This window comes from Populus euphratica, unplaced genomic scaffold (assembly GCF_000495115.2).
Source record: "Populus euphratica unplaced genomic scaffold, PopEup_1.0 scaffold102.1, whole genome shotgun sequence".
In the NCBI taxonomy this organism is placed as follows: Eukaryota; Viridiplantae; Streptophyta; class Magnoliopsida; order Malpighiales; family Salicaceae; genus Populus; species Populus euphratica.
Window position 1 is genome coordinate 498,309 of NW_011499957.1, and position 25,837 is coordinate 524,145.

General features: G+C 32.0%; 1 protein-coding gene and 1 pseudogene across 1 annotated transcript; both read right to left on the reverse strand.

Annotated features, from left to right (window-relative positions):
• Positions 1-10,822, reverse strand: LOC105138439 (sn1-specific diacylglycerol lipase beta-like; annotated as a pseudogene).
• A 4,016-nt stretch (positions 10,823-14,838) lies between these two features.
• Positions 14,839-16,119, reverse strand: LOC105138424 (uncharacterized). Its single transcript, XM_011044488.1, has 2 exons — positions 15,636-16,119; positions 14,839-15,354 (listed from the first exon to the last, which is right to left on the reverse strand). The coding sequence occupies exons 1-2, from the start codon at positions 15,849-15,851 to the stop codon at positions 15,004-15,006; spliced, it is 567 nt and encodes a 188-aa protein (XP_011042790.1). The 5' UTR covers positions 15,852-16,119; the 3' UTR covers positions 14,839-15,003.
• Between the last annotated feature and the right edge of the window lie 9,718 nt (positions 16,120-25,837).

A 25,837-nucleotide genomic window follows, 5' to 3' on the forward strand; every position in this document is an offset into this window, starting at 1 on the left:
TCTTGATTTAAATCATTTGTAGAATAGCTACAATGTCAACAGTCTTGAGTTTTGGAAGTTGGAATGTTAAACATCTGCTGTAAAATTTAACTGTGGGGATGCTCCGCTAGCAAAGAATGGTTGGAGATTGTTATATGTTTACAGTTTTCTGTTGAATGACTGCAGCTTGACCATGAAAATTGGAATGTGGAGCAAACTCTTCTGTAAAAATTAAACATGCTTGTGCTCCTATCCTTTTCCAAGTCTGGGGTCTGCTTCATGCAGACTCGCTTGTAGATCTTGGTTATATCTTTCTTTCCTTTAGTCTTACTCCACTAGATATCAGACATGCAGCTCCGAGCCAGAATGGCAGACGAAAAAATGAAAGCATGTAACTCACACGACTTGAGATATGTCAAGCAGGCCTTTGTCATTTTGAGATTCCAACACCTTTCTCATGGCGTTGTGACATCTGAAAGGTAATGATTTTGTCAAGAACACATATTTCAATCTTTTCAGGCAAAAAGATTCAAGGAAAGATCCATTGGGCATACCTCCAAGGTAGATGATCAAAGAACATATTTGGTGAAACAACAATATCTTTAAAGATTTCTCTGTTTGCTAAATAAGCATTATAATTCCGTACACGCTCTTGAATGCTCCAGCCTTTCCAGAAGGGCATGCTGACATGCCTTTGTTGTGGTACCATATGAATCACAAGGCCTGGTAGAAACATCTTTGCATCATCGCCAGCTGACGCATTTTCAGCCCCGGGGACAGTTTCCAAAAACTGTGATACAGGATCATCTAATGAATTCATGACAGCAGCCTTGTCATAAAATGGATTTTCAAAATTTTCATCATCTGTATCACCGCCACTATTGGTCCTGTCTAATTCATTCCAGAGAGAATTACTATGAACCGCCTTTTTGCTTCCTGCAGCGACAAAATCATTTAGTAGAACATCGTATTCAATATCTACATAAAAAAAAGCGCACGTAGTTCATTATGACAAGCAAGATAATCAATACTAACCCACATAGTCTTTGTGATCCAGTTCTTCTAATGTGGTGGCTGCAGAATGTAGCTCTGATGGATCAACTACCTCAATCCTCCCTCTTTGATTATGCTCACAAAGAGGAATTGACGAGTAAGCCTACAAATCAAGGCTTTATCAGCTTTGGAATATCCTGTGCAAGTGCCACAATTGCAGCAGCAAGGAGCCGTAGGAGTGGTCCAACTGAAAGCCGTGTAGAAAATTTGTTGTTGTGTACAATGCTGCAGAAAGCTCAAAACTTATAACAGAAACATTTGAAGGAAGAAAAATGGTGAAAATTTGTGTCGAAGCTGCTGATGCCCGGGGGGGGGGGGGTTAATTACCTTGTAACAAAGAGTCTGAACATGCTATGACATGTAAAGTTGGGTGCAGTTTATATAGCTGATACACAAAAAAATGATAGAAGTGAACAAATAAGTTAGTTTTTCATAAGAAAATAAATACTTCTCAAAGTGATCAAAGCAACTTGGGACGGGAGAGGGTGTGGAACTGCAATCAGGTGTCACAAACCTCAACATTTAGAAGATAATCAAATTGCTTCAAGTATACACACACAACAAAAAGCATAGAAGGTAATCAAGTTTTTATTCGAGTAGGAAATGTACCCTCAGTCCTAGCAAAGCAGCAATCGCCCCTCCTAGGGAATGGCCAACTATGCGCAAACTATATCCATCGCATTCACGTCCAGCTCCCAGCAATGAGGAAAGCAAGCCAGAGCTCTTTTCTGATTCTGTATCTCCATATAAATTGCAAATATATTAAGCAGGCATACATTACCAAGGGGAAGAAGTGCAGTAGTTCATGATTTAACTGGCATTTCGTAGTTTTCTGTTTTAGGTGAATGAAACATATAACAAGCACAGAAAGGTATTACTAAAGCTAAAAAGAGAACAAGAGACCCTCCAGAAAACAGAAAAGAAAAGAGTTGTTTTCATAATAAAGAAGTCCACTCCTGCTGAATATCAGCTATGGAAAACCCCACAAAAGCACCTGAAGCATGAAACTATGAAAAGCACAAGGATAAAGAAAACCTATCCATAACATTTGTCCCGAGATGCACTGGTCCTTAAACATTCCACATCATAAGCTCGCATTAGATGGCACAGATCCATTCTTTAAATCATTTAACATTCACTATACATGTATAGACAGATAAGGTCATTGCACATCTATTTTAATCGATACTCATGCAGAATCAAGGTATAAATGAGTGACAAAAAGGCAGGAAATCAACCAATGCCACACAGTTTAGTATTATCAAAGAAATTAATAAGACATTCATCACATAACTCTACAAAATATCAAGTGCTTAAGCCAAATCAACTCTACGAGAACCCAAGTTTAGAAAATTTTCCATTACTTGGATTGTGAGCAACACCAATGCACTAATCCATGCAAAAGTTTCAGACATGGGTACTTCTACAAAATTGAAGGGTCATGCTATGATTTGTTTCCAAGATAATTTGGTCGAAAGGTAATGAAGCAAAAAGAAAAACTGATTACCATTATCTGCAAGATCTCCTTCAATTTGAATATAAAGATCACGTGCAGCCTCAACTATGCCAGAGTGCCCATAGTGTGGGAAAGATGATTCCACCTTTCGCTTCACATCAGGTTGAATATGGCTGCTACTGTGAGGAAGAAAGTGTCAGACCAGAAACAATTTGTTCAGTTGAGCACGAAAACCATAATAAAAATGAAGGCATCAATTCATAACAATTTTCAACCAAACAATAAGGGAAGACTGCTAGGAGGAGATGGAGTCACCCTGTATTAGACAAAGTCCAAGAAGCAAAGCTGCCGATAGGTAACGTTACACGACAAAGCAAAAACATTAAGTTCCAGCGGTGCGCTTATAATATACAGAAGCTTAGGATTTAAAAAGGGTTTGGGAGAGAACACACAGAAGCATCTCTGACAATGATTATAATTCTTATCTAGTATTGTAATTTTGGTATCTGTCCTCAGTGTAGTCATTAGTTTGAATAAATCATCATAATGAATTCTGTTTCTTTCATGAATAATAATGACTTAAAACTCCAGAATATTTTATTGAATTGAAGATGCATCTTTTAGCAGAAATTTGATAAATAACCAGAAACTCTTTCTGGAAGTGAAGTTCATGCTTTCTTAACAATTATCAGAGAGGCATACATGCTTGTGTGTCTGTGTGGCGAGCCAGATAGAGAAAGAGAGAGCGAGAGAGAACATGCTTTATCAATCCAAGTTGTCTCTAGAAAGGAGGCATTCCCTGCCCAAATCATCTGTTATGAGGTCTTCAGGGGTCTGAGTTCCCCTTACAGAGATCACTACAGATCTTAGATGATGTAGAACCACAACAAAGCATGCAACATCACATTTTTCCTGAATAAAAAAAGAGGACATGAAGTTATAACATTCTGCAGGAAACAGATGTTTAGCATTCTTAAATGTGCAAACTTGTGGAGATTGTCATCTATTCATATATTGAGAACTTCAGAATGAATATGAAACACTTCAATCTTTACTAGATTCAATTATTATGGCAGCTGGGGCAGTAGAAAAATATAAATAATTTTTAAAATATATCTTTAAGAAAAATACTCGAGATTTAGAATTTATTTTGTTAGAAAAGTGTTCTTTATTTTTTCTATAAAAAACTTACCTACCGGAGTACATTTTATATATGGAAAATAAAAAACTAAATTGAGTGTATTATTATTCTAACATTTTTTGAACAATTTTCCTACATATCTGTCACTCTGTTACAACGTTAAAATTCGTTTCCATCGCACTTGAAAAGGAAAAGAAAAGGGTCTTGGAATATGAGATTTCTGGGAAGTTGGATTCCAAGAACAAATGCTTGGCATCTCACTTTCCTATCTAATTTGGAGAAACAAACACAATCCAAAATAAGAAACCATGTCCAAACATTTTTTTTACTGCAGTTAGGATAAGAAAACACCAGGACATGAATTTCACCTGACAAACACGACCATGTAGAAGAGCTTCAGAGGGTAAATTAATATATTTTAAAAAAGCTGCTGCATGACCCCGCCACCAGTTATCTCCAGAGAGTGAGGGCCACCTGAGAGACGAAAAGGCATTCATGCATGATCAATCTAGGAATGGGAAAATCTCTTGCTCTCGTACGTAAGATGGCATGGCATGTTGTGTAATTTGCATAAGAGCACATAAGTATTACGTGCCCTAGGCCTAAAACCAGAATTCATAACATGCTAGGCTATAATTCCAAGGTTCGAGCGAGCTATGAGTTGCTTTTCAAACAACAGGTTCAGTCCTCATTCTCTCTCACACGTACGATTGGGAGCATGGAAAGGAGTAATCCTTTCGTTCAAGCCTAGGTTTCTTTAAGGGAAACGAGGTGGAGTAATATTCCTTTATTTGAAGCCCGGGTTTCTTTGAGGGAAACAACAAGAAAACCTCCTATGGTTTTAGAAATCACGTGACTTCTCTCTCACAAACAAAACCCTAGCATGCAGACCAATGTTTTGATCAGTAGAACATTAAAAAGATCAAGATCCTTTAATTCCCATTAACATAATGAAGATGTATGCCATATTAATGTATATGTGCATTAAGCGAGATACCCAGTGAATAAATGACCTATTACAAGGAAAAAATATAGTATGTCTTCCAAAATCAAGCAACGGGCCCTGAAAAACATAGCAGCTTTACAAAATTTACCCTGGTAATCTTCTCAAAATTGGAAAAAAAAATGTACTTAAGACTAATTAGAAAGTTGAATCACAGTACAGCATATGCAGCTTCAGCAAATTGATGAAAAACAAAGGCCTCCTGAATCTTTTCTCTGGGTGCTTCTACCATTTCATCATGAGATTTAGGTGATTCACTATGCCTTTGCAAGAAAGCTAGACCTGCAGAAATAGCATACTGCATTGAAGGTATACATGAAAAAGGCTATACTAGAGAACAAAGAAAACAATAGACGGAGACTTCAGAGTTTAGGCAACAGTCTACACCGAAGAACTGAGTTGTCTTTTTCATATAATGAATTGGGGATGAACAAGTTAAAAGATAGCAGCAGCAGCAGTAAATGGAGAATCTAAACAGCTGTGGGGCTCAGTAATGGCACCTACATGATATGGGATTTACTTTCTCATTAACTCAATAATCAAACCCAGGCAGACATAGGTCCTAGAGAAACAGGTACACTCTACTTTCCCAGCAAACAAATGGTTGACTTATCAGCCCCAGCATGGAGATCAGAAAAAAACCAAATCAACTTACCAAGAGTACAGCAAAACTAAATCCATCAAGGACACCTATCAGTACGAGTAATGCCAATCTTACAAAACAAACCACAAACACACTTGCAAATGATTATTTAAGAAGTGTGCTCATGCATCAATCCATAGGCTATTACGAACACAGAGATGTCATAGGTTCCATAACATGGAAGTTACAAGGTATATGTGTGGGAAGCCTCATTGGACGCCACATTTGTTTGTAAAATTTCAGTGTGCGAAGCATCTTCCATTCAACATTTAAACCAATATCAAGTCCCTTATAACACTGTGTTGCGATGTCGTGGTCACACAAATTAATTACCCTAGCTTAAAACACAACACACAAGATAGTATAGAGCAAGCAAGGGGTCGATCCCACAAGGAAGATTTAGTTCAGATTTTTATGCTATACGTTATGCAATTGGAGGGTTTTGATTTGTGATGATCTAAACTATGGAAGAAATTAAACTAGCAAACAAAATCAATTGAAATCGAAATTTATCAAGAAAACAAACCTTGGTTGCAAACACACATCCACCAACGAAAATTAGAACTGATCCTTGAAACAAAACTACAATTTATATTCTGAATTTTTATCTTTTCTTAATGTTGGTTAATTAACGGATCCGCCGTATAACTAACCCTAACCAACAAACAATCACAATGTCCGCATTAATGATTTAGTTCAATGGCAGCCCTAAGAACTAGATATTTAAGTGTTCTCCCTAAGTTTAATAATGTAGTTCCGCCACAATTATCAAGCTTAGTTGCTTCACAAGTTCATACATCACAACTCCGGTATTGATATCAAACTTAGCAATAAATTGTTCACAATAATAACTTAGAGTTCCGCTCTAGCAATTATCAACAACAATCATAGAAAATATGCATAGAAAAACAACCATACTTATTCATAATATAAACTGAAAATAAAAGGAAGAATAAATCTCACGGTTCTTGAAATCCGAAGGTCCCTTCTCAAGTGAATGCCCCTTGCACAAACAAATCAATCTTCTTCACATGATTGATTATGAATGTGATGAAGGAATGGATATAATCAGCTCTGATGCCCTTTAAACTAAGAAGTTTGTGAAAATCAGAAATAGTAAAGATGAAAAGACTATTCAGAATATGAACATGTGAGTGGGAATGCGCGTGGTGTGTGTCTGCAATTAAAAACATGCATCTTCTGATAAAGATTGTTTTAGAATCTCTGCAACAGTGACTCTGCTGTATCCTATTTAGATGTCTGATGAGTTGAGACTGTATAACAACTGGTCCCATTAACGCTTTAAAAAGACCAATATCTCTTTTCTTTTCTGTTGATTACACTCTCTTTCATAATTTTAATACTCTCTTCCAAAACATGATTGAACTAAATGCAATGTAGAAATCCAGTATGATGGGGGAGAAGGCTCCAGTCCAAATCATTTCTAATACCCCAATTACAGAGTGAGATTTTCTAATTTATGACTAAAAAAAGTCAAAGTTTGGCAATAAAATGAATTTTAGGAACAAACAAATGAATCAAGACTATAGGTCTGGCAGAGAAAACCTTAAGCTTGAACATAATTGGCAAGAGAAAAACTTCAGTACTCCAAGAGTACTGACCACTCAGTACAACTTCCATTGAAATTTAGCCATATGGACAAATTGCCAATTTACTGACAACACCTTTCTTTTATCTGTTCTTTATTTTCCGAAATCTCTTAAGGGGAGCTCTAGTTTCACATATATGGCTTAATTCCCATCGTATAGTATAGTACTGGTGGGTACTCCTGGAGTAAACTTTATGGCATTATGTTGAATAATACTAGATAGAAGATCAAGAGAAGAAAAAAAATAAGATAAGCATCTTGTGCAAACAAAGTAAAAGTGTGACATCTTCATATCCCACTGATGAACTAAAGATTAATTTGGTGTGCCTTTAGGATTCCATCTTAATAATGATCTCTAGATCTTAAAGCCCTTTTAGAAGATGAAGCACACCTAACAGATCTTCATATTATGATAGAGACTATAGAATACTAACAACTCAATGTGCAACATGCAACTGCATGAGGTGAAAACAAACCTGCTAGAAGTTCCAAATGCCCAGTGCCTGATGCACGGTAGGCAACAAGATCACCCAATAATTGTGCTACTGAGTAAACTTCATCTTCCTTAGGCGCCTCCCTAGAGGAATTGGAGAAAGAAGTTGACTATCAGATAGTTGAAAAAAATTCAATATCAGAGGTTAATCCAATGCATAGAAGCATACATGTATTTGACACGCCCCAGGCAGCACAAAGCCTCACGAATTCCATGGTCAAACACCTCCTGATAGTGTGCCTTCCATGCATCATCTTGGGTTTCATAAAAAGACCTCCATCTTAGGACCGCAGGTCCCACAAAAAAATGCATTAGTGGAACAGAACAAATTGTGATAACAAATGGAATGAGTAGTTCTGTCTTCCACTTGTTACCATTTGAAGCTGTCCCTGCATTAGAAACATTTTTCAAAAGAACTCAAATTTTTTCAGGAGAAGAGAAATGCACTCTAGCATCTGCTAGGCTAAACCCTTGAATCTAAGAGAAAACTCAGGAGCCAAAGTTTGTTCATCAAAAAGGCTAATGGAAAACAAATTCATAGGTGCATTTATAGCCGATATTCCCTAACTAAATGGAAACAGAATCCAAGTTAAATAAAAACTTTCAATGATGATGAATTGAAATAAACATGGAATGACATAAACAAAAAATATTCAGCGTAATAACACAACTCTAAAATTAGTAAAGCTAAATGGTAACTGATTGTGAGACCAAATCATTGCCTCTTCACATGATCAAATCCTATATATAATCTGCCACCTAGGTCCACCAAAAATCTCAACAAAGGCTCAAAATGTTGCAATTATCAGCTGTGGAACTCCATTGCAAGGTAGCAAAACGCTCTATAGCTAGTTTATGCTCTGAAAAAAGTGCAGATAAGAAGACTTACCATCAAGTTTGAAGAGAATGGTGCAGGGGGATCTTCATAATTTCTTGCTGCATTTAATGATTCATTCCCCAACTTCTTAGCCAAACTAACATGAACTCCAAACAATTTCCTTGATTTTTTTATTACTTTGACTTTAAGAGAACTCAAATGGAGGCTGATCTTGATAACTTCAATCTAATTATCAGCCAATCTACTTTTGGAGGACCTGATCCGGTAATCCCTGCTCCACTCTAGATTCTACTTCCCATCTTGAGTTTCAATAAAAATCAGATTTTCAACACCTTCTACAGCAGATACTTGAGCCAACAAATGTAGATTCAGAATTGTAGAAGTTGGCAATGATTGAGCTAACATTTAACAGATGGAAGTACAGTGATGTTAATGATGAAATAGCGAAGAAACAAGCATTGCTACTGATATTGTTCACAAAAAATAAGAAACACTATAAGAACATATAAACAAACTAACTCTTTTTACCTGTGAGACATTTACTTGATGTTCCGTCATGAGACACAAATTCAGCCACAAGGTAAATTGCAGTCGCAGTTTGCAGTAGAGTCATTGCCAATGCAAACCGACTTCACCAAAGCCATGTTTTGTACCTCTGCTGTCCAGTGAGAAATATTTTTTTATTAAATTGAGTTACAAAGCAAAGCAGACTGGCGAAGTATACTTAGGTAAGTTTGTAAGGTCAAAATAAAATTTTCAAGCACATTCCCTACTTAAATTTTGCATCACACGAATGTTTACCAATACTTGAACCTAGCTGAAGAAATATGCTTTGAACAATTTACAAAGAAACCAAAATTTACTACTCAAACCCCCTTTTGCTCGATCCTTAAATCATTTCATTGTTTCTGTTCATTAAAAAGAAAATTATCTTTCTCCCAGCAATCACCTCCCAAGCAAATTCGCTGAAGATCATAGGAGAACCCATTATTCAAGAAAGTTACAGAAAGGATGACCTTGACAGCACAAATACTGAAAGGCCTATCACATGCGCTCCAAGTAACAAAAATTTGAAGGAAAATATTCATGATTCTCACCACTCTTAAAACACTCAACATGCACATCAAGAATCAAAAACTTGTACAGTTTTAATCAAAAACTTGTACAGTCTTCCCATCCATTATAAACAGTGGTGTTTGTCCAACTAAGAACCAACTACGAAACAGAAGTCCACAACTTTAGGTATCTGGGCCTTCAAAATATAGTTAATAAAAAATTAAAGAAATAAGAAGAATGAACAAGACCTTTAAAAAAAGGAATGCAATAAAAGATATCCAAACCCTCCAATCTACAGTACAAGCTAAGAATCAAGGATGTGGGAGTAAGAGTTGAGATTTCCATTATCTTATTTTCTTTAAATTCCAAAAATACAAAATGGAGTTCTCAAGAAACACCATCGATCTCCATCCAATACATAGAAACTGGGATTTTACTCAGTTATAGAGATAGGAAAGTCCCCTCCACAAAAATCCTTCAAAAGTGAACACCAAAACTAACCATAAAATTTTCTAAAGAAGAAAAGAGGGGTTGCCCTGTGTGACGATACAAGTAACATAGGCTCCAGCACTCAGAATCTTCAATCATTTTGCTGAGAACCATGACTAGTCCAAATCATTTTAAGCCAAGGGGAACGTGGCTTTCGGGAAAAACTCTACAACTACTTTCCCACTACAGCAACGTTTCTAAAAAGGAACTCCTTAGTGATCCAATCACGGGCAGTACCTCATGTCACCAGATTAACTCTAGTCTTCTCTGATTTAACTCTGACAAAGAGGAGAAAGACAAACCTATGATTGATATTTCACATTTTTTTAGTAACTTAAAAGGTATCCTTGCCATCCGGCTCTTAAACATACTAATCCTTAACATGTATCCTTGCCATCTGGCTCTCAAACATACTAATCCTCTATATAAAAAATTAGGCAAGAACAAAAGTGAGAAAGACAACCCATTTCTAAAAACCATCCTCTAAAACCAATAAGACACAACACTTTCCGAAACCCATTGAAACCATTCTCAGCTGAAATGAGCTCAAACAACAAGAAACAACAAACCTCTTTTAAAAAAGAAAGAAAGGAGAGAGCAGATATATACCGTCTTCGAAGGAGATTAATGGAGTCAACAACAGAAGTATCAGGAGGAGAATCAAGAATGGTAATGGCAGTAGCCTTTTGGGCAATCCCATAGTTAAACATGGCAAAGATTTTGAAAGCAGCAGCCAAAGACGCCATAACAACAAGAATAGTTATTCTGTCAACGTCACAACCAGGAAATACAGGAAACAGAAGCACCCCACCAACAATCACCACCGTTAGGTTTGATAAACCCAATATTATTGTGCTTATTCTCAGACTGTCTACCATTGAAGAACCCCACATTGCCATTGCATTTTCAGGCTCGCTCGCTCCCTCTTAACCTTTCAAATGAAAGGCTAAGGAGAATTTTGACTTTTTCTCTTTGTTTTGTGGCTTGGGGATTCACTAACGAGACAGGCACTCACGCGCCTGAGGCATGGAGGGAAACAGTTGAATTGATTTTTTCTTTTTTCTTTTTCTTCTTTTTAAGGTGCATAGGCGATGTTTGTTCGCACCGAATCTTTTCTTCTTCTTTTTTTTAACAATTTAAAAGAATATGTTTTAAATAATTGTTTGTTTTTTCTGTTTTAAATATGATTTTAAAAAAAAATTGTTATATTTTTCTTTTCTTTAAATTTTATTGTTTTCAAATCATTTCAATATATAGATATCAAAAATAATTTTAAAAAATAAAAAAAATATTATTTTTATATATTTTCAAGTAAAAAATACTTAAACCACAATTACTACTTCTAAGCGAGCTAATATATTAATTTAAAATATAATTTAGGTTATTTTTGTAATTAAAATATAAATTAACTTGGTTAAATTCAGTAAAATGACAAGTTAATTTGTGATTTAATTAACTTAATCAAATTAATTCTAAAAATATTTTAAAACATTGCTTGAAATACATTATTTTAGTTTTTATTTTATTTTATTTAAAACCATATCATTTTAAAGATAATTCCAACTCATAACACTTTAGTTTATATATCATAATTATGATCTAACTCAGTTAGAAATAAATAACATATAATAAAATGGTAGAGATATATTTTGTCCTTATTTTAATTGTTTATATTTTTTTTTTGTGGTATGTTGCTTTTGGTTTTTATTAAATAAATAGCATATAATAAAATGTTATATTTTTTATTGAAATTAAAGATATTAATAAGAAAAGTAAGATTTATACTAACAAATTAGTTTATTTTAATAAAATTTAAATTATTACTCTTTTTATAGATAAATTAGTTCCATGTAATCAAGTGAAATAAATTTAAAGGCTCCCACGACATAATATATATTAAATATTTTAATTTGTGTATTTTTTTTAATTTCACAACTTAATATTTAATTAACATTAACAGTTCATTTTAAATTTTGTTTGCATGTATAAGCTTCAATATATTATATTTAAATACATGTTAAATTTTAAATTTACAATTAATAGTTTTCTTATTATTAGAAAACAAGTTAATGATGCCTGTTTGTTCTTTTTTTACAATGTAAAGAAACATTTTTCTCCGACAATATACTCCAAGACGGTTGGCTAAATTATAATTATATTATAATTTATAAAAACTAAATAGCAAGGATACTGTAGCTCCAGAAATAAAAAGCAATATTCATATCATTGCATTGCTATAGTGACATGAAGATATTATCTTCCTTTTATCCCTAATATTTTATTAGTCTATATTTCAGTTTTCATATTTAATTTTAATCATCTTTCAATCCTTTGGTTTTGAGAGAAAAGAAATGATGAAAAGATAGAAACTATTATGGTTAGCCACATTCCACTAAAGGAAAAGGGTTAAATTTTATGTTAATAAATTCGTCTGGGTTAAAAAAGTATAATGATAATAGTTTTCTTTATCAACCATGCAGGAAAAAAAAGATCGGAGTCCATAAAGTTTTCTTACATGCAGTTGCAGTATGATGTTCGGTTTTTATTCAGTATGATGTTCGGTTTTTGGAGTGTTTTTATGTTGTTTCTAGGTTTGAAAAGATAAGAACAAAAAGAATGGTATAAATAGGTCAAGTGTATTGACATGGCCAAAAAGTTGATATCTTATTTTAAAAGTAGGAGTGTCAAAATAATAAATAACTCATTAAGATGAGGGTCAAACCACAAGGAGGTTAACTATATAATAATAATAATAATAATAATAATAATAATAATGATAAGTTGAAGAGAACTTTGAGATGTAAGATTAATGTGAGGATTTAAATAAGAATAAAATAATTATCAAGATTAGAAGATCCACTAATAATATTTCAAACAAGTATATTATGAACTCCTTTTATTACTCAACTGAAAACCAGACACAAAAAAGTTACAATCAGATTATAAATTGTTAACATGATTATATTAGTTATCTTATTCGAATAATGATTATAACTTACGTTGACAACAAATCAAGTTCCTTTCATAGTACAAATATCGGTTATACCATACAATTGAGTTATGAAAGTACCAAGTGTTATACAATATAAATCTAGATTAACTATTTAACAAGTAAAGTATTAAAAGTAAATACAATAACAAATACGAAATTATACTTCATAATGTTTTTCAATTTGTTTTATATAGGTTTATTTTATTCTCATGACTAGCGTAGCAAGTTTGGCTAGGAAACCCAAGTTTCCTAGGGTTATTTTTTTCAATTTTATTTTTATAAATTATCATAATCTAATGACCTAGATTATAGATTTGGTGGATTAACTAAAGTTAACTCGGGTCTTTTTTATATTTTTTTTAATTGACTATTTTTAATTTTAACTTTCAATATTGGGTTGATTAGGAATTAAACTTCATAATTTATTTTAATTTATTTTTTATGGTGTTATTCTAATTTCATGACTCAGATTATTTATTTAGTAGAGTAATTCAAGTTGAATAAATTCATTTCTTAATTGATTTTTTCTCAATTTTATCCTTCAATATTGGATTGATTAGAAATTGAGTTTCAATATAGGGTATCATGATCTTATAACTCAGGCTATGAATTTTACAAGTCAACCCAAATTGACATGAACAATTCAATAAGTTGTTATCTCAATAATGTTTTTTTTTTTTAAAAAAGGATGTAGTCTTTATTTTTTTTAATGAAATTATATTTTTACTAGTAGTTCGGGTTGGTTATAAACCCATCAAATCAACCAAGTTACATCAGGTCAACTCTCATATATTTTAATCTTCTTCTTCTTTATTATTTATCATAAAATTAAAATTAAAAAAAAAATATTATTGAATCCATTGAAATCATAATATAGGTCACGGTTTTGACAAGTTAACTAGAGCTTACCAGAATTGATCTAATATATTATTGTTTCAATATTTAAAAAACTTGATAGGTTCAATTTTTTTTAATGTTGAACTTTTTTTTTAATAATCATCCAAGTTATCTTTAAATCTAAATTTTAGGTCTTTATATTTTATGTCATTTTCTTGTTCTTTAATTTTTATTTTTTTAGGGATTCATCACTATATTAAGATAACTCTCACATAATTTATTTCAAAGTCCAAACTAGTTAAGAAATCAAGTTTGAACTTTTCAAGTTTGGTTAAAAATCAATTGCGGACGAGACTTGTTTAGATTGGTGTTATTCACAAAATTAACCAATAAAAAATGAAGTATAGGACATGAATCTATACTTGATTGCTAATTAGAGTTGGTAAAGATTTTTGTAACTATATATGACTCTTAAAACAAGAAATTAATCAACATTACTAGTGTTATAATGCAAAAAGGGATCTATGTTCTCCATGATATTTCATGCTTGCAAGAACTTCAAAATATTTTTATCAAATTTACATTATCTTCAAAACATGTTGATCAAATAACTATATAATTATAGGTTGATAACAATAGACTTATAATTCAATAGGTTTTTAACAGTAAGCTTGTAATCATAGACTTGGAATTTAGGCCTGGAATTTCCATTGTAATTAGTATGGTTGTAGTTTTCATTACTAAAAAAAATTCAAAAACTACAAAAATATGTTCTCTCATAACAAGAAGATCTCTATAATTAATTTAAAGTCCTTTTAGTTGAGACATGCACCAAAAAAAAAAAAACCGAAACAATTGATTTAGCCACTATCTAAATAGTTTTTGTAGCTTATTTTTCAAAAAATAGTTAAGATTGAGAGGTTTCTTTGGCAATTTAGGTTGCAACTTTTGGGATAGAAAAACTCTTAACTTCCTATTTTTGGGGCGTCAAAATATCCATTAATACCCAACAACTGGAATGGGTTTCGGAAACTGAAGCAGCTGTACCGTGTTGCTGTGATCAGCTCTCAATATTGATTTTGCCTTGGAAAGGTGACCCCGGATTCAGAATTAGTAGATATGTTCTTTATTCCTCATAATTAATGAACCACTGTGTGTTGATGGACATGGCAATTAAGGATCAAAATATGTAGCAAATTGTACGGGCACAGAAGAATCATCAGAGCAATCGATTTGTAGAAGTAGATTGCAGGAAAATTAAGCTTTCATAGCTAGATTATATTTACTTCGTTTTTTTTTTCTTCTTTATGAACAAGTACAACATGGATCTGATCATAACATACATAGCTTCATCAAATGATCATCTTATGATTCTGCTTGCCGACTACATACTTCGTATCTCGAGTCGAGGCCATTAGTTCAAGAGGCTTAAAGTACTCAAGGACTTGGAGGGAGAGACCTTCGGCAGTGGGGATTGAAGGACTGGAAGAGAGTGGATATACTTGCAGTTGGGGCAAGAAGGAGAGGATTTGGAGAGTATGACCAGAAGATGGCAATTCAAACATGCCAAAGCTACCATGTTGCTGTTGCTTGGGGCATGGATCTTGTTAGAAGCTTCAAGTGAATTGTTGGAGCTGCTGCACTGATCAAGACAGTTTGAAACTACTGTCGATGACATGTTGAGCTCAAGGTCTAGCTTTTGGTTATGGGGCCTGCTCCAACTCTTTCTCAGTGTTTTTCTGTTCAGATAATACATTCTGCCTGACTGCAAAAAACAAAATGTTAGCCAATATCGGACAATTGAAGTGACAAGAAAACATATGTACTTCATCGAAGTACTAAGAAGATGCATGTTTGAGAAAAATCAGAATCGAGAACAACTTTATACTTTCTTTGAAGATAAGCTTCACAGTATTGCAAGTCTTAGTTTTATTGACATGTGTAGGCATTAAACCATGACATTTCAGTACTTCTATAACTAGAAAAACTGTATAGTTAAAATGTGTCAAACAAGCAATATATATAGAAAGAAAGAGAGATCGATACTTCAAGATCAAGGCATTGCTCCCAATCCAATGGTAGGGGGTCTTTAACATGAAGGTCGACACTTGCTTGGATTGGTGATCCATTCTTGGACAGGTACTGATCAAAGGAGAACTTCCTCTTCCTGGAAGGGTTTTTTTCAGATTCTGATGATGAACTATTCGTACTTTTTTCGAGAACAAACTGTGTCGGAGCTAAAGACAGCTCTGTGAGTTTCATTATCCTTCCAAACTTCTTGCTCTCTTTTCAGGTTGCCTGACCAGTCAAATTTCTTCACTTTTGGCTCTGCATGTTTCCGATTTTCAAACTTAAGGGAGTAGAAAAGGAGTGAGATGAATGAAAGGAGGAGACCCAATTGAGGAAAACTTTGTAAACAAACAAAGTGCAGGCAGTGAACTCCCCCACTCTTTCTTTCCTTTGGATTTTCAAGAACAGCATTCATGCAAGAGAGGCGTGTCTACTAAAGAGGGTCCTTGAATTGCTTCCATCAAATCCATTAAAAGGAGGGTAAGCGAAGCATTAAAGGTGGCAAGTAGATACCACTTTAATGCCCCAAAATCCAACCCTCTCTTTCTTAACATTTAAAACAAACCTACAAATGATCGCTGCCTCAAATCCAATTTCATCGAGTTAACTTCTCAGCTTTATGACACACAACCAACTATTCTATTCAAGTCCTACGTTAAATCTTACGTATCGACTTAACAGGTACTTAATTCAGACTAGAGTAACACCTGTTATGTAGTATTGAGTCTACGCCATTACCATGGAGCACGTAAGCGTATGAATCCACAATTTCTTAACATTTGCTTGACAATTGCCATATACGCATGGTGCGTTTAGGTTTCCCAAAGGAAAACCAAGGAGATTTTTTCTGTCTTATCAGCTTTAAATTGCATTTGCTTGATGTATTTTTCTGTCTCTCGTACGTTCAAGTTTGTTTACAGTTAATTGCCTTCGGCCAATTGCTCAACTGTCCAATCTCGGGCAAATAGCACCATCTCAGAGCATCTTCAACGGGTGTAAGCTAAATATTAAAAAAACATTATTTTAGTCTATGTTTGTTCCCACATTTAAAAAAAATATTAAAATATCTTTTTTTTCCACAAATACTATTTTTATATATCTCTTAAAAAATCCAAAATTAATAAAATGGAGCCATTAAAAAAATAATCCAATTAAATATAGCTATATAGAAAAAAATAATATTAAACTTATTAAAAAACAATAAAACACTTTTTTCTTTCAATCCAATATAATTAACTCTTCAAATGATTTTTTTTTTATTGGAGTAGCTATATTTATACTATTTAAAATACTATTTTATCAATTTAACATTTCAAAATAACATTTTATATTTTGGAGATGCTTTCACAAACCCAAGTTTGTATGCATTCCCGTTCAGCTTCTTAATCTTGCATTTCTTCTTTCATTCACTACCTTTTGCCCTAGCCGTAACAACAACATATGTGCCGTAAATGAGGAAGCAGGAAACCGGATGTTTTCATATATATCAACAAGATGGTGTATATATAACGTACGCATGATTTAATTTCTTTACTTGCATTTCGTGTAGTTTGGTATCTGACAATTTGTAGGTTCCAACATTAACTCAGACTTATTAATTATGACGGTCCAGCATTAATGTATCAACTCATTTAATTAAGCAAGCACTCGATCGGCCTAAAAATCTCTTCCTCGTTTTGTAATGGCATATCATATGTACTGCATTCCCTAAGCTAGCTAGCTAGCAAGGCTTGTGGTATATCCAAATTCTCCGTATTACTAAGCTTCAAATTTAAAAATGTTTAAATATGTATTTGAGAGTATGGTAGTAGTTATTTTTTAAAATATTTTTTTATTTTTAAATATATTGAAATAATTTTTTATTAAAAATTATTTTTAACATTAACATATCAAAATAATCTAAAAACAATAAAAAAATATTAATTTAAAACAAAAAAATAAAAAAATTAATTTTTTTATTAAACACAATTCCGAACACCAACTCATCTAGTTAACATTTCCAAATTTCCATTTACAATAAGCATAGATTTCATTGAATCACTGAATTAGCTAGGATTTGTCATAATTAGTCGATTCAAAAAGATTCTAGGACCATAGAATGGGATGGAAAATCTGTTTAAGAAATTCAACAAAAAAAATTTGAAGAGCGGGGAATACATAACCAGAAAATTAATAAATATAAATAAAAATAAAAATTAATAAATATAAATATAAATATAAATGAAATTTTTACCATTAATAAATTACAGTGATATTTACAGACATAATATTTTGTTGTTATGTCCTTTGGTATATACTAACAAAAAAAATTTATTAATGTATATCGAGGGAATTATAATTGCAAATGATAGAATGAATAAAAATAAAAATGACGTGTCATTATTACAAATGATATTATTAATGAAATGAACTCGTCACTTCTCTCCATCCATATTTTTAAGTTATAACATAGCAATCGACCCCCCTCTCCCCTCTCTAATTTCTTCTTCTTCTTCTTCTTTTTCCATATTTTTTTGGTAAAAAACAATAACCCCTTATTTTATCACAATACTCATTCTTATCAGCATCCTTGCTCTTGATCATTTTTTTACATATAATTCCACACACTAAGTAAGTAAAACATTTATAGATGTAGGTCCTTATAAAAGTATGGTTATGGATGAGACGAGAGTGAATTAAAGTTATGTAGGTGAATATTTAATCGTAGATAAAAATCAAATAAAGACATAACCAGTTTTTTTATCTTTTGAAAGATTTCGATAAATAATTATAAGATGGGTTCACAAATTACAATAAATTATCAGTTGTTGCATAAGTTTTTATCATCAAGTTAAATCATGGGTTAAGTGATTTTGGTTATGAAAAAATCATCAAATGGACGAGAAATATTTTACTTGAAAAGAATAGGTTAAAATAGAATTTTTATGTTGTTAAATCCTTGATAAAGCCTCTTAGCCAAAGATACTAGGAAATTAACATATGTACAAGCTTTTTCATGTTGTACTAACTTGAAAATACATATTTGATCAAGTATAAAACCTGTGGGCATGCTTAGTACAAACCCATAACTAATAGCGAAAGGACTCTTATCACACATAGAAAACTTTAATAGTCCTAGACTATAAAGGTTATCTATGTTTTCAAAGGCTTTTAAGCAAATGACATGACATCATTCATATAATATGGTGGATGGAGTTGTGGAGCACTCTTCCAATGATGAAGCCTAGAAACATTTTAATATGGTGCATATTTAATTTTTAATAGAACCATAAAACATACATCTTGAGTTATTTACTAATAGATTCAATTCATTTAGGTTATTTGTTGTACCATATTATTGTTTATCAGTGAGGCTCATGGTTTACAACTTATCATCGAAGATGTGTATGGGGTTAGAGTTCATGATTTTATCTACAATCATACCTAGACCTAATAGTCCAGATAGGAATATAGATGTTTGTGTTTGACTATTGATTAATGAGTTGAAGTAGTTGTGGTCGTCCAAGACTTTGATGTATGATGTTTCGAGAAAATAAAATCTATATATGAAGGTAGCTATTAATGATTTTCCTACTATGAGATGGTTTATGTTAGAAGCACGTATGAGAAATTATCATGGCCATAGTGTATGAAAAATAACAAGGTATTCACCTTAACAAATAGTGGTAAAAATATTTTTTTTTATTGCCACTGACAGTTATTCCTAATCAATCACAAGTACAGAAATATAAATGACTACTTTGTTGGTAGAGTTGAAAATAATGTTGCATTGTTGGTACTTTTTGGTGATGAATTGCATGACTTAGTCTCACAATATGAGTGCATTGTGTTTGGTTTTCAATTTGGTAAACAAAAGTTTATTGGTTTTGGTATGACACATAATAGAGTAAAAATAAGTATTTTTTTTTAGAGCTTCCTTGTTGAAAAACTAATCTTTCTCCTCAACAATCTAGATTTCATACATATAAAAAAGAATATGAAGTTGGTTTAAGATGAGTTATGGGTCACTAAACCTAAAGCTACTTTTGTCATAGACAAAAACGCATAATTACTTGTCTACCCATAGCTTAAGAGTTTGTGTTTTTCCAATAGATATGCTTTAAACATATCTGTGCTGGTGGATTTGAACAATGGCACATTGTATGGAATAAAAAGTCATGACTTTTAATTATTTATACAAACACATATTCCACTTGCTTACTAGGATTTAGTACCAAAGAAAAGATATGAGATGAACTCACGAAGATCAATCATTTTTTTATAAATATATTCTCATACCGAACACATGGAGAAACTTAAAACAAATATCGTCCACACAATCTCTAAACTTAAGATGATATTATCTTTATTTTTCTTTGACTCAATAGAACATATACTCATATATTTACCGTTTGAGGTAAAAGTTAAAGCTATTGAGTGTGTGGTTGTGGTTTGAAAAAAGTTGTTTTATAAAAAGTACTTTTAGTTGAGGTTGGTTTGAAAAAATAGATGTTTGGTTAAAACTGTAGTTGAAATTGAGGTTGAAAAAAAAATAGTTTAATGTGTTTGGTTAAGAATGCTTTTAAAATTGAGGTTATAAAATAATTTAAAAAAATATATATTAATATTGATGATTTTTAATTTAAATATTATGGATTTAACTATTGTTATTATATACATCCGACAAAAAATACAGTTTTCATAATTTTTTAGCGTGTAATAAAATTAGATAAAATATTATCATTAATAAAATTCACCCTAAACTAGTTTTTTTTTAACAAAAACTGTTAAAAAAATTAATACTCTAAAATATATATCTATCTATATATATATATATATATATAGTATCCACGCAATGCAAGAGAATTGCACTGTTCACTATTTTTAAGTGAACAGTGCAATTCTCTTGCACTGTTCAATGAACAGTGAAAAAAGCAAATAATTCTTACTTTTTAAATACTGCGTTTTCAACGCAAAAAAGAGATGGGACCCAATGAATAGTATACCTTTATTTTTTAAAACCAAATGGTTGCAATAGCGTTTTAAATAAAAACGCAGCCGCAGCCGCAGAGCCAAACGGGCTCCTTGTCTAGAATACATATTTGTATCCATTTGAGAGGTTAGGGATTACACATTTATCCTAATTAATTTTTTATTGTTTTCTAAAAAAAATAAAGATATTCATTTAATAACATTCAGATACTTGTTCAATCTAAAAAAAAAATTAAAAATAAGACGCATGTTAAGATTTTGATATGCGAGGCTTATATTGTAAAAAAAATCTCAAAATTTATTTTGACTATTTTGAGCATCACTTGAAAACAAGAATAAATTGAGTTCTAAGACATGATGACGTTGGGGAACTACCCTCAAGTAGGAATTTGTTAATATTTTTCTGATTGTAATCATGTATTGAGTTTATCAATTAGGAGGGAATTCTAGTGAAAGTTTGAATTTACTATGTTTGAATCCTAAAAGAAAAATCAAGTGCTATAACAGGTATTTCATCAATGGATTTGTCTTTCATATTGTAATGTAGGTCAAGGTAAAAAGACTTATAATAGTGGAATTTATATTAAGTGATCAACTTCTAATGAGTTTGAAGTTGATTATTATAAGAAGTTAGAAGAGGTTATTAAATTATAATATTATAGTAAGGTTAATAAAGTCTTATTATTTAAAAGTTATTGGTATGATATCAATGATAGAACAAGAATTAAAGTAAATCCTTATCATGGTTTGGTCAAAATTACTACACGGGATAAACTTCGCAAGGTAGATGATGTGTTTTTTTTTTTGTCGACAATACAAACAAGTATATTTCATATACACTACTTCGTTTAGAAAAAGATTGTTATAGGGTTGATTGGTAAATAAACATAGAAGTTGTATCCAAGTTATTTAGGAAAGTAAAAATGAAGTAAATATAAAAGATGAAGTCGTTTATATTAATGAATTAGTTGATGCATATTGAGTTTTTCGATCTATCTACTTATAAAAAAATTTAAATTTTCTTACTGTTGAGAATATTTTTGTTGATGTTGATGTTGGGAAGTTAAATAATGTTTTGAGAACTAGTGGATATACAAAAGCCAATGAAAATAATGATATCGACAAATATCAATTCAATCAAGAAGATTATGATAAGCATGAAGATGATGAAAATTAATGAAGAAGAAAAGGAAGACAATTCTGATTAAATCATAATACGTCAATGTATAATGAAATTGACTTTAATGTAATCTTTATGGTTATTCCTTTATAATAAACTATTGTTAACAATTATGGAACATTTAATGTTATGATTTTATTATTATGAATAGAAATAGTGTTATTGTATTGTGATTTTAATGTATTTACAAGTTGGATAGATAGACAAAATAAGAACACTCATAATTAAAAATTGTTTTATACCAATGAGATTATCAATGGAATGTAAATACCAGCAAAATTATCAACAAGCTAATCCCCTTGAAGAGTTCCAAAGAGTTGGAAAAAAAATATATATGACTTTGCCACTTACTATTTTAGATGGATTCACCAATGAACTAAGCCACTAGAAGAGTTCGAGAGAATTGAAAAACATTACATGATTTTGCCACTAACCATCTCAGATGGAACCACCAATAGAATAAGACCCTCAAAAAGTTCTAAAGAGTTGAAAAAAATTGCATGGTTTTGCCAATGATCGTTTCAAATGAAATTACTAACAGATTAAAAATTTTAAAATTTTCAAATATTAATTATCAACTAAATTATCAATGAATCTAAAAAAATATAAATATTTAATTGTTCATTGGTAATTTCATCTGTAAAAAGCTGAATTAAAAAACCAAAATTATAGTTTTACAACCCAACCCGGTGATCGACCCGGTCAAATAACTGGGTCACGGGTCAGATGGGTTGAACCGGGTCAATCCAGTTCAACCCAGAAAAAAAGACTTTGCTTTTTCTTCCCATCCTTTTCACATGTCCCCTAAACAACAGGGTTCTTATCCTCTTTTGAGTTCGATGCTCGATTTTTGCCTTGCTTCAGGGCGAGGGCCCAAGAACGTTAGAAACGTAGCAGACATGTCCCAAGCAGAACGACCATGGCCGGAAACCACAGGTGGCGTGGAAGACTGGTACCCAAATAAAATTAGTTGAAAGTGAAAATAGAGAGTCCCAGAAAGAGAAAGTCAAGGGTGAGGAAGGAAAAGGGAGACCCTATTCTGGGATGACAAAACAGAGAGAGGAGAGAGGTGGAGAAACTTTTTGATCTGATTTGAAAAAAGATTTAAACTTGAACGAATCCAAGAATTCCTCCACTTTGTAAGCTTTTTCTTATATTTTTCTTCCTTCTGATTGATTGTTTCCAATCACTATATATTATATTATCAGATCACTTCTTGTTGTTGCTTAATAATGGCTTCACCTGTAATCCAAAGCAGCAACAACAAGGAGGTGGGGGAATAATAAGGGGAGGTGGAGGTTTTGATCTGAATAAATTGTTCTAGCCCTCTTCTTCAGATCATATGAATATGATGCAACCCCATATCCAACAAGAACAGCAACAGCAGCAAGGTCATTCTCCATCTACCAACAGTAACAATGACATCGTTTCATTTTTATATATATATATATATATAAAAAAAGGTTGGGTCTCAGCTGGGTTTACCCGGGTCGACCGGGTTCTGGGTCAACCCTCCGGATCGACCGGGTTTCACCAGGCTAACTCCCAGATGGGTTTTTACTTAGACCCAGACCGGTCCCAGGCCCAGGTTGGCCAGGTACAGGGTTGACCCACCGGGCCGATCCGGGTTTTAAAACTATGACCAAAATTGATAATTTCATAATAAAACACATCTTATTCTCTTTTTTTCCTCTTTTCTCTTTTTTCAATCTCTTTTCTCTTGCCTTATCTTCCTTATAACTTCTTCATCCTTCATCCCTCGTATATCCATGACCTTGCTCGATAAATATCTTACCACTAGTAAGTTTTTAAAGCTTAATCTTTTGCCAAACGATGCTGCTAGTATGTGCTTGTTTTCTTTTAATATCACAAGCAATTGTATAAGCCTTACTAAGTAGGATTAATAGAGTTAAATATAAAAAAAAAAAAAAGCAAAACTAATAGTTAAACATGGTATGATCCATCATTTTCTTTTTCTTTTTCTAGTTTTTATTTGCTATGTTTTTTTAGTTTTTTGTTATGTTTTCTTATGGATTGTTATTTTTTTAATTTTTTATTATTTTGTATTTCATGTTAGAAATTGTTAGATGAAATTTGTACAGCAGAGAAACTAGTCGACCGATTTTTAGAGATTTTAAGTTAAGAATCAAAACCTAAAGTGAAGGATAATACTGAGACCAAGCAGTACTTCTTATGATTGGGAGACCTCCTATTTATTATCTTCCAAGTTAATAGGAAAGAGTAGAATGCAAGTCGTCTATTATTATTATGAGTGCCTAAAACATGCTAATTGCAGAAGCCAAAAGGACTAGAAACCTTTTCTTGTATCTAAGACTTCTAAAAGGTGTAAAAATCCCTAATGGAAAGTCTTTAGCGAAGATCGAAGATTGATTGGTTTATGGAGATTCCACAATTAATTGATTTATTTTGTTTTAACTAAATTTTATTTTGTTATTTTTTCATGAAACTTTTAGCTTGTCCTTCATGGCTTATAATTTATTATTTCTTTATATTGATTAATTTTTAAGCTTAAGTTTTGAATTTTTTAAGATATTGTCCTGAATTAGGGTTATAAAAATATGGTTCTATGACAATTGAAAATAGTGTAAATTGAGCTACCATGACCACAAACCACAAGGCAACCTTGCAATCTTATACATGCTTTAACATTTTTTTTTTTGTTTTAGGCATGCATGTATACTTGAAATAATGATATGATAAGGCTAATTGAACTTCATAACACTTAAAAATCAACATATATAAAAATATATTAGTCATAATTAAAATCAATTGGTTTTTGACTTTATTTATTGACATGTATTTATTGGATGATAAAATTTTTAGTCTTTCATGTAGAGAAAATGCTGCTAATTTTTTTTATAAAATTTAAATGTTATTATTTTTTCAATCTTTTAATTTATATAAAAGCAATAAGAAAGTCATTAATGCATAATACAGACATAAGCGCTCCTATTTCTTCTAACAACACTTCTGAAGACCATCAATAGCTAAATGTCGACCATGAATAAGCATCTCAAGCACATGCATGCTCTCTCGACTCAGGCTCATCGAATGCAATGTCACCTCGTAAAGAAGATGTCCATTCTGAAAGGGATTATATACTAGAAAGTACATTGCTCAGTGGAAACTTGACCACTCAATGTAAATTTGTATTCTATTCCTGCACGATTAAAAAATAAACAACAGTGTATAAATTTTGAATAATTAATTTTAATTAACGAATGAAATTTCAGGTTTGCAAGTATGAAGATTTCTCAAACAATCATATCAGCAATGAAATCATCGATGAAAGTGTTATTGTTTCAACAGAGTCAAGTTTTCAAAATTCTTAAATAAAAACCTATGACTGATGCATGGTTTGAAAAGTTCAAGGTATACTTAAACAGTTTTCTCTTTTGATTATTTTAATTTGGTTATTTTTTTTAATGTTAATGAACTAGTTCTTTTACAAATTTGATGTACAAGGAAAATTTCACTAGGATAGGGTCGATAACACTGTTTTTAGGAGGGTTTCAGAGAATCATAGCGAAGTTAGATAAGACTGAACTATCAATGTTTTATTTTTATATTTAAATGTTAAAATTTTATTTGTTATTATCTTAACCAATAATTTATTTATGTCATATAGCTTGCTTGATTTTTTATATGATGCCCAAAAAAAACATGATAAAGATAATGGTTTTCCAACCTAAGAAGACGTGATAGTTTTGAGAGATTTTAGATCTCTACACTTCTCGAAGGATTTATGAAAAGCTTATATCCAACATATGATGTCTAAGTATTTCGTACAAAGATCTTAGTTTGAGGTGGAGAACTGGAACATGGAGATTCATGATTCAATTATCACACATACTAGTGAATTTATTCCATTCATTTTGCAAGCGAAGCGGATGTAAATTTTTTTTATTACATCTATTTTTAAAAAAATATTTTTTTATATGAAAATATTTAACTAACAACAGTTTTCTTTTACAAGCTATGATTCTTGGACACAAACCAAGACTAA